General features: G+C 40.5%; 1 protein-coding gene across 2 annotated transcripts; it reads right to left on the bottom strand.

The window, feature by feature from the left end:
• Positions 1–564: 564 nt before the first annotated feature.
• On the bottom strand, positions 565–9,488 carry rplp0 (ribosomal protein, large, P0). Of its 2 annotated transcripts, XM_043716046.1 has the most exons (8): positions 9,466–9,488; positions 7,820–7,924; positions 6,355–6,530; positions 6,162–6,249; positions 5,219–5,365; positions 4,440–4,625; positions 3,982–4,122; positions 565–770 (listed from the first exon to the last, which is right to left on the bottom strand). In XM_043716046.1, exons 2-8 carry the CDS (start codon positions 7,871–7,873, stop codon positions 624–626), a joined length of 939 nt encoding a protein of 312 aa, XP_043571981.1. In that variant the 5' UTR covers positions 7,874–7,924; positions 9,466–9,488; the 3' UTR covers positions 565–623. The 2 variants fall into 2 exon arrangements, with proteins under 2 accessions (XP_043571981.1, XP_043571982.1); XM_043716047.1 differs by lacking the exons at positions 7,820–7,924; positions 9,466–9,488 and adding an exon at positions 7,171–7,189.
• Positions 9,489–10,638: the final 1,150 nt, after the last annotated feature.

Here is a 10,638-nt window from a genome sequence, read left to right as displayed (position 1 = left end):
TTTTTCAGACTGGAGGCCTGTGACCAGTGGAGTGCCACAATGGTCGGTGCTGGGTCCTCTACTTCTTGTCATTTACATAAGTGATTTGGATGTGAATATAAGAGGTACAGTTAGTAAGTTTGCAGATGACACCAAATTTTTAGGTGTAATGGACTGCGAAGAGGGTTACCTCAGATTAAAACAGCATCTGGACCAGATGGGCCAATGGACTGAGAAGTGGCAGATGGAGTTTAATTCAGATAAATGCGAGGTGCTGCATTTTGGGAAAGCAAATCTTAGCAGGACTTATACACTTAATGGTAAGGTCCTAGGGAGTGTTGCTGAACAAAGAGACCTTGGAGTGCAGGTTCATAGCTCCTTGAAAGTGGAGTCACAGGGAGATAGGATAGTGAAGAAGGCGTAATATTTCCAGATTCCAGGGCAATGGGTCAAAGCTGTAAAAAGGGATTACAGTCATCAGATCTTCATTGACTGGTGCAGACTTGATGAATCTAAAGGCTTCCTTTTGTATGAGAAAACCTGATGGGTCCATAAAACCCAAAATAAGTGAGAGCCCACAAACTCTTTTCTAATAACAATTTCCTTTATTTTGCAAAGATGCATTTAGTAAGAGCAGCTGGGTTTTAATCAAACAAACCAAAGCCCATATCATCATCCGATTCCTCAGACTCTTCTTTCTTCACCTCCTTCGCTTCCTCTTTGGCTGCAGCTGGAGCATCCTCAACCACAGGGGCCACAAAGGCGGAGGGATCAGCCAGGTAAGCCTTCACCTGTTAAGGAGGAGGAACAATTTCCTGTTATCTTTTGAATTTTCAATCATTGCAAAACAATATACCCCAATTTCAACGTCAAGGAAGAAAGTAGTAGAGGTGGAGGTTTTAGGGAGGGATTTTCAGAACTGAAGAAAAGTCAGTCTGAGGAGAAATTGAAAACAATACATTTTTCTGTTTAACAGCAGAAGAAAAATCATTCTCAAGAATGTAGAATTAGAAACAATTGGGATGCAAATTTTTTATCAAGTCAACTTACAACTGTTTTAAGCCTTAAATAAAAATACAAAAAACTTCAGGCCACCCCCACCACCCAAAAGGAAACTTATTTTGATGCCCACTTGACAAGACTGTTCAAGTTATTATATTCTTCAACCAAGTAACCCTGCACTCTTCTAACCTGAAGTAAAAACAAGACCAACTCGTCCAATTTTTCTTGAAACTGAACCCACTTACTCCGGGTATAAAATCTAGTAAACCTCCTCTGACCTCCCTCCAACGCAGTTACACCCTTCCTTAAGTAAGTGACAAAAAACTGCACACTATATTTGAGATGTGGTCATTCCAGAGCTGCTCAGGACATCTACAGTATCTACACCAGAGTTACCCAAGGACAGAGTGCATGCTTTACAAACATATAAACCTATGACTTTGGAGAAGTAGGCGATTCAACTGCATGCCTGTTCAATTCCTATTTCAAATTCCACATTCTCATCTGCTCCTGATAATCTTCAGCTTCCACGCCTAAACAAAATGTACCTATCTCCATTTAAAAGACATTTAATAATCTCCACCTCCATTGCCTTCTGAGGTAAACAGTTCCAAAGTTACACAAACCTCAGAGGAACACATTCTTCAGCTTTGTCCTCAAAGGGCCACCCTAATTTTAAAACAGGGCCGTTAGGTCTGAACTGCAGGCCACCCCCACCCCCCCCAAAAGGAAACTTATTTTGATGCCCTCTTGACAAGACTGTTCAAGTTATTATATTCTTCAACCAAGTAACCCTGCACTCTTCTAACCTGAAGTAAAAACAAGACCAATTTGTCCAATTTTTCTTGAAACTGAACCCACTTACTCCAGGTATAAAAATCTAGTAAACCTCCTCTGACCTCCCTCCAACACAGTTACACTCTTCCTTAAGTAAGTGACAAAAAACTGCACACTGTATTTGAGATGTGGTCATTCCAGAGCCCTGTGTAACCAAAGCACAACATCCCTGCTTTCAGGTTCCATTCTGGTTATAATAAAAGCTACCATTCCATTAAACTCCTGGACTAATTCCTAACTTTTTACACTCCTGTAGATCCTCCTGCTCCTTGGAATTCTGCAGTCATTCTCTGTTGAAGTAATAATCCACCAATTTTTTTTCTCCTTCCTGCCACAGTGAACAACTTCATCTGTTATAATTCTCATTTATTTCCCAATCATTCAATCGGTGTCATTCCATGTCCACAAGTATTTTCTACATACCGCTGTGTCATCTATAAATTTAGCTACTGTGCCTTTGGCATCCCTCATCCATATCACTAATATGAGTTGAGGCCCAAGCAGAGACCCTTGAAGGACCAACTTCACTATGCCAGAAAGAGATGTATTTATGCACCCTCTCGTTTTCTGCCTGGCAGTCAATCTTATTTCTATGCTAATGTTATGTCAAGTATATACACTGGCAGGTTTTACTTTTGAACAAAATACAAGATAGCAAAGCATTAAATAAGAACAGAAATATAGAGCAAGCCCTTAATGCACAATTATATTAGCCCCCACACAGTGAGGTGCTACATTGTGCAATGATCTTTCATGTGGCACCTTGAATTTCAGATGCCATTTGACAAGGACAGTAAGTGAATGGGTTACCCCTTATTCACAGCACGCTCTCCTTCAAATAACTCCAATAAAGTGGCGAAGCACGTCTTCCCTTTCACAAAACTATGCTTTTACTAATTACCTCGACTTTTTCGAAGTGTCCGGCTATAACTATCTTAACTATCTAACTTCAGTTAACGTTCCCCACAACAAATTTCAAGCTAAATAATCTTTAGTTTCTGTTTTTCTGCCAAGTTCCCTTCTTGAACAGATATGGGGTTACACTAACTAGTTTGATGGAACCTATCTATAATGGAACAAATTTACTACCCCACTAACCACCTGTTCAAGACCAGAGGATGGAGGACATCACACCTGGCTATTGCCAACATATAGCTCCTATCATATCACTTCCATACTGATGATAATTTCATTAATCCTTTTCTCCATTCCACCTTTCGATTTATAGTTAATACCACCAGTGGTGGTGAAAGACGGAGCTATGGACTTCACTCATCAGCGTTCCAGTGAAACAAGTAAGGAAGATTGTGGATAAGGTCTTAGCTGAAGCAAAAAAAAATTGGATGGCAGGAGGGTCTAGTATAGGGAAACTTGGATGTTGCAACAGAAGAGTGAAGACAATAATATGGTTTAGTGATTTGTTTAAAGACGAACAGAGTGGAAGATAGAGGAACATAAGGGTAAGTAGGATGCTTCCAAATACGTAGTAAAAAAATTGGAACTTTGGAATGCACAAAACATCAACAATAACAGATGAATTACTGGGGGAAAAAAGAGAGATGAATGGTTTATATTAAATGGATATTACAGAGACATGGTTACAAAATGACCAAGATGAAGAAATTAATATTCCAAGGTATGCAACACTTTAAAAAAAGGCAGAACAAAAAAGGAGTACTTGCTCTGATAGTAAAGGATGGAATAAAGACATTCACAGAGAGGGATCTTGATTAAGTAGATCACAAAATAGAATCAAGTGTAGATTAAAATTAGAACAAAAAAGGGTCAGAAAATGCTGGTAGTTGAAGAAATTATGAGCCTTAATTGTCAGAGAAAAAAAAATGGAGAAAATCAACCTTTTAAAAAAAATCCATGCAAACGTACATACAAGCAGGCAGGAATGCTTACCAAGACAATCCACCTTTTAAACCAGATTCATGGTCAAGCCAAAATGCATTTTTTAATTATATCACCATGGTATCAGCTAGCTGTTTTCAAATCAACCTGTTCAGAGATGTCATTACACACTTCTAAAGCAGATGGGACTTGAACTCGAACCTTCTGGTCCAGAGATAAGGATATTACACCATTGTACCACAAAATCCCACAGGATATTGCCTAACAACCAACATCATTCACTCAACTTGAGGCACAGACCATTACCTTTTCAGCTAATGGAAAGGAGTAGTCTGTCTCCACAGCAATAGACAGCACCCTCTTGTAGCCGTTGATGATAGAGTGTGGTATGGAGGCAATGGTTGGATAACCAATCTCTAAGCACACACTGGCCACGTTGCGAACGCCCTGTATAAACAATTAACACATTAAGAAAAACTGTACTGCTGGGACCAGAATTTGAACAAAATAAATTACAAGGAAATACTACCCCATATTGAAAATTCCAGTCTTATTCATGCAGTTATGTCTGCCTTGTAACTGAAATCAAAAGAATGTGGCACAAGATTTAACAGCCTGGCTGAAGAGAGGATATTGAGAGTTGACACTTTGCAATGCCAACCTCTAAACCCTAAATCTGCACAATGTGTCAAGACCCTCTTAACCAAGGACTTTGTGATTTATAAAATCCCAAACAAAAATCCTACCAATTTCACTCAACATACGTTCAGGAAACATTTATGCAGAGTTTCTTCAGTGATATCCAGGACCTCAGGGTTGTACACACTGCCATTGTCATAAACTTGCATGATCACCAAGCCGTAGGAGAAGGGAGAGATGTTCAACATGTTCAGCAGTGTGGCTTCACTGGCTCCCACCTTGTCACCAACCTTGATGAGTTGTACATCACTCTGCAGGAGAAGTCAATAATTTGTCAGGACAACAAAGAACAACGCAAAAAAGAATCAACGGTAAAGGAAAGCGCTAATTAATTCAAGGTTCAAGAAGAAAACAAATACTGTAATTTTACAGCCTTTGATTCAAAATCACAAACCAAGTCTAAGAGAAAGGAATTGGAATTTCAGCAGGTTGGAAGAAAAGCTAGTGATGGCTACTAATATACAGATGGAAGTGAATAAATTCTCAAAATTGTCTATCAAACATCAATTTTAAAATTCTTACAATCCCATTTAGAACTTGTTGGCATTTAATCAACAGGTAAAATGATAAATATAATAATCAGTAAGCAGTGTTGCATTCTACAATAAAAACAGAACTCAACTCAAAGAATTAGGGCTCTATTAGTTAAACTACAACAACCCTCAGGTTGAGAAATATCACATAAGCAAAAATATCAATCGTCAGGCCAACTGTTAAGATAGGTAGAACAGCTAAAAAAACTGTCAGCTGTAGAGAGAAGTGGTGTCAGTTCATTTTGTTGATGAAAGGAAACTGCAAATATTGAACACCTTCGAGGTGCACATATTCCTTTATCAACACTCACCAAAATTTCAATGGTACCTCTGGAGATCTTGGTAGTGATGCCCAAAGCCTGGAAGAATGAGGTCTTCTCGGGACCTAAACCTGTGTTTTGACCCGGCACAGTAACCTCACAGGGGGCAATCGCACCAGCACGTGCAGCAGCTGGCACCTGTTGAAGAAACAATAAATCAGCACTAATGGGAAATAGACAAAAAGAATTATTAACGATCAAGCAAAATTATCTGGCATTAAACTGAGAGTGCATTTGAAAAACAACAAATATTTTTCAATTAAAACATTTAATTTGATCATATCCGCAATATAAACTCTGCCAAAGCCTCGTACATACAAGAGATAGACTTAGCCACATTAAAGGCTCCCACTATTACAATGTATTTCCATGAAAGGAGGAATGTGATATTTAGGACTGAATTGAGGAGAAACCTCTTCACCCAGAGGGTTTTGAATTTGTGGAATTCCATGCTTAGTGAAGTAGTTGAGGCTTCTTCACTGAATGTTTTTAAGGCTAAGATAGATAATGTTTTGAACAGTAAAAGGAATTAAGAGTAATGGTAAGAGGATAGGTAAGTGGAGCTGAGGGTACAATGAAGAGTTATGTTCAAAACATTGATTCTCCTGTGTCTTGGACGCTGCCTGATCGCTCTGCTTTTCGAGCACTTCACTCTTTGACTCATCTCCAGCACTCACTTTCTCCCACGATAAGATCAGCCAATGTTTCATGGAAAGGCGGAGCAGAGTTGAAGGGCCATTTGGCCTACTCCTGGTTATGTTCTTATATCAACAGAACGATTGAGGTACATTTAGATTTAATCATAAACTAACAAAAATCAAAAGTGGCTTAAAAATTCAATACTTTCTATGTAAAACCTTTACCTTTATACAAAGCCACTCTATTCCTTTTACCATTTAAAAAATATCACAGCTGCAGCCCAAGAAAATGTTACCTTGTTGGACAGCAGCAGGTCACGGACTTCACACAAATCCTCCTTGGTGAATACAAAGCCAACATTTCCACGGATATGTGGGAGAAGCCTGAAGAGAAACTGGATTTTAGTACAACATCACATATAAAATAGGTATACCAATTGGTGTGCTGTCATAACTATTACAAAAAAAATACTCTAGCAGAATATTTACTTTTCCAGAGCAGGATTGTTCTCCAGATGACCTCGGATAGCTTTGCGCATCATGGTATTCTTGCCCATCAGTACAACGGCCTTCCCACGCAATGACATCCGGATATGTTGCATTTGTTTGGATCCAACATTGTCTGCACCAACAATGAAGCACTTTGGATAGTCATCCAACAGTTGCTAGACAGAGGATACAGATACAGTATAAGTATACAGAAGAGAAGCTTTTCATTTGTTCACACAAATCAAAGAGTCACACCTCAAAAACACAACCATGAATTCCCTTGTGGGAATGGCTCCATGAGGCTTCAAAACATATCTCAATGATATCGCAAGGGCAGCACAGTGGCTCAGTGGTTAGCACTGCAGAATCCTTGAGGGTCGGCACTATGCAGGACAAAGCAGCTGACTTGACTGGAACCTTATCCACCAGTTTAAATGTTGACTTCCTGCATCATATACAGTGTCACCAGCCTACATATTTCACCAAGGGCATCAGACATATGGGGACACCACTGTCTAGAATCTCTAACCATCCTGATTTGGATCCATCTTGCTGTCTCTGAAGTCCCTTTCCTAACAGTACTCCTTAATTGATTATGGTGGGAAATTCAGCATTTGTAACTTGTTGATCATAAAAAAAAAGGTACATTCGCTCGCCAGAAATGGTCAGTGTGTGATACTCAATTTAACAGTTACCACTGTGGTCCTGTTACAAACTGAGATCACACACAAATGCTTCCAAATATGGTCACTAACTATAAGGCACTTTGTCTTTATCCATCATCTAAGCTGGTGGAGGTCAAAACCCTCTCTTTACCTTGTTCCCAGCTCCAAGCTGTCAGGTTACCTAACTGCAATGCTTCTACCGAGATCTCAAGTCAGACAGCAAATTTCTTGCCTCCTCACATCCATCACACGACTGCACAGATTATCATACCTTTAGTGGAGAAAACCGGATGGAATCACATCAAAACTGTAACTCAGGGTCTACATCTCCACCATATAGTCAACATAATTTGAACACATTAAAATGGCAGTTTGACAGAACAGGGTTAAGGACTGATGGATAAAATCCAGTCAGTAGTGATTTACACCTGAACAGTAGATTGAAAAAGTTATACTGCAATTAAAGCCTCAAAATATCTTAATGTTATGACACAATTATACAATTTGTTTAAAAAACGTATCCGCTTGCATTGTCTTCACTCGAGCACAGCATCTATGTTTCAAAACTCATTTAACATCTTATGTTTCTTGCAGTTTGACTTTGATAGGTCAGCAAGTTAATTCATGCACCTCTATCAGATATGGCCTGATCACTTTAAATTGCAGCATTAGAAAAGACTGCCATTTCACCTCGATTGTGGCAGCTCTGTAAGAAATCTCTTGCCAATGCTTCATGCAACTTTGCTAAGACAGCAAGGAAAACAATTCATTGAGACAGTTAATGATAAAACTATACTCACAATAATTTTCAAAAAATAGTTGGACTTCCACGTAGCTCTGTCTTCCCTGGGCATCTTTACGTGCTTCCAAGGATTGCCACAGATCGGTTTAAAGACTAGATTTTACTGCAGGACAATGAAAACAAAAGCATAACGAGGCAAGAATTCACAAGAAAATATGAAGTGGATTTATTTTTCAGAAAAGCAACATTTAAAAGATTATACAATTATTACAAAAATCATTTAAATACTTCAACAGTAGCTTAATATCCCAAACAAAATTGGCCAAGCGAGAAACCCCTATCAAAGGCCAATATTTTTTGCAAGTGTTACTAGATGCTCAAGAAAGACAAAATCTGATTGGTTTGAAATGTTCCCTACTATAATTTTAGCGTCTCTATATTCACTGTCAAGGTTCACTTGCTCCTCAAACATGACACTGAACTACAAGTTCATAACCCTTGTACCTCAACCTTGTCTATAGCTAATCAAACAAAGCCTTACTCATCACCCATTCCCCCAAATGTCCATTAGAAGTCACTTCCTCCCCCTGAAGCCAATGTCATCATTTAATAAAGACATGGAGGTGCCAATATTGGGACTGGGATGGACAAAGTTGTGTGATTTTTAACATCATTTAATAAAATCATGGCTGATTTGATTGCAATCTCAACACCACATTCTTGCCTACTCTCAGGTAATTTTTGCCCTCATCAAAAAGATATCAAACTCATTCTTAAAGATATTCAAAGGCTCTGACATTTTCTTCCTCAAAACGCAGTAGTAGCAAAGACTCATGGCACTTGAGAAAAATATTCTAATTTTCTACCTTAAATGGGTGCCTGATTAGTATTACACCACAATCCCTAGTTTGGATTCTCCCAATGGCGAAATTTCTTTTCCCACAGCCATCCTGTCAAAACCCCTCAGAATCTTGTATGTGACAACCAAGTCACCTCTTAGACCCCCAAACTCCAGTCGACGTAAGTCTAGGTTGAAACTTTATTGCTGGAACAGCACAGCAGGTCAGGCAGCATCCAGAAACCCCTCAGAATCTTGTATGTGACAACCAAGTCACCTCTTAGACCCCCAAACTCCAGTCGACGTAAGCCTAGCCCATCTAACACTTCCATCTACGGGACCCAACCTCGTCCCAGGTCTCATAAACCTTCTCCAAACTGCTTCCAAGGCATTTCTTTCTTAATTAAGGAGACCAATCGGGGTCTCAACAGTGATTTGTACAAATGAAGCAAAACCTCCTGCTTTTGCAACCGGGCGAATCGCTTTCAGCAAGTTCAAAGCCCGGACGGTAACCCTATTTCACTTCCAATCTGCTGAGCTGGGGAAGGACACATGCAATAAGTTCTTTATTTAAAACGGGCTGGAACATGCGCCAGGAACTACTTGGAGGGAATGAGGCTTTACACAATAGGCCCACGGGGATCTCCGTCCCCCTCAGCTCAGGCGGACTAGGACACGTGTAAGGAACCGGGCCCAGCAGCCACCGAGCCGCCTGTCCCGCCGGGGCAGCCAGGTGACTTCTCCCCGGCTGGAGACCTCGCCAGGTGGGCTGCCTCGCCCAATGTGATGACGGTCACAGTGGGAGTGGGGAAGCTGGGCCTACGATGGATCCCCGCTCTCCCGCAGCCCACAGAACTCGCACTCACCTCGAGCTCCGGGACGGAAAGGAAAGGAGGAGGCCAGGCCGCCCCAAGAACCCCCGCGCCGCCAGGAAACCCACCAATCAGCGAGCCCGCTTCGGCGAGGACTGACCAATTAGACGAACCGCAGCGTACTTACCAATCAACGAACGGAAAGCTGTCAGGCGTGACAGTCACCCAATAACAAGGCACCTTGTGATGAAGACGCACCAATAGAAATAAGAACATTATAACAACCAATCATGATCTCAGCTCTCATATATTCAATCTCCGATTGGACGGTCTGGTGTCCCCGGGCTCTGATTGGACACTCCAGAATCAGCAGGCGGCTGCGGCCTGTGAACCCAGCGACGCTGCTCGTGGCGGAGGGTGGTCAAAGTCTTGTCCCCGGTTCAAGAACCAGCAGAATAAACTCCAAACGTTGACTGTTTTTCTCTCGCTGATTTTCTCCAGCAATTTGTGCCCCAGTGTCCTGACAAAGTACTCAGAACAATTCATTAAAAAAAATGGGTTGTGGGTGTCATTGACTCAGGTCAGCATTTATTTCCCATTCCCCAATTGCCCAGAAGTCAACCACATTGTTGTAGAATCAGATGCCAGTCAGACTAACTGAAAACGTCAGATTGTGTTCCCTAAAAGACATCAGTGAACTTATTGAATTCGAAATTCACCATCTTCCAGAACATTAGTCTCAGGTTCAGGATTACTATTCCACTGACATCACCAAACTTGTCCACCACCTCTTCTTTATCCACTTTCGAACAATCTTTTTTCTCTAGTAAAACTGTAAAGTATAAACCACATTTTTTTTGTAATTAATACTGTCGAATAGGAAACATTGAATATAGTGATTGTGTGGAGGTGGAAGCTGAATGCTACATTTTATGTTCTGCCATCAATACCCTCTAGGTGTAACCTTCTCCATGGACAGTGTGATTTAATGTGGCTGAGGATAGTCACTTCCTGGTCGAACCAGAAGAATCTCTTGAAGTAAACAAAGCAGAGCTTATTGCAGCTCTGCAACAGTATATATATTGCACGGATATAGATAGTATTACAGACGTTGGAAGAACTGGTATTAGATCTAACTTATTTCAACGCTCCTTTGTTATCCTCTTCTCCAATATTCATGACACCAACCACAGTGGATTGTGGCTATGACATTCAAACAGTATTAAT

Source organism: Chiloscyllium plagiosum, chromosome 25, assembly GCF_004010195.1.
Source record: "Chiloscyllium plagiosum isolate BGI_BamShark_2017 chromosome 25, ASM401019v2, whole genome shotgun sequence".
Classification (NCBI taxonomy): Eukaryota; Metazoa; Chordata; class Chondrichthyes; order Orectolobiformes; family Hemiscylliidae; genus Chiloscyllium; species Chiloscyllium plagiosum.
Note: the sequence above shows the minus strand (reverse complement) of the source record. Positions and strands in the feature narration are given on the sequence as shown.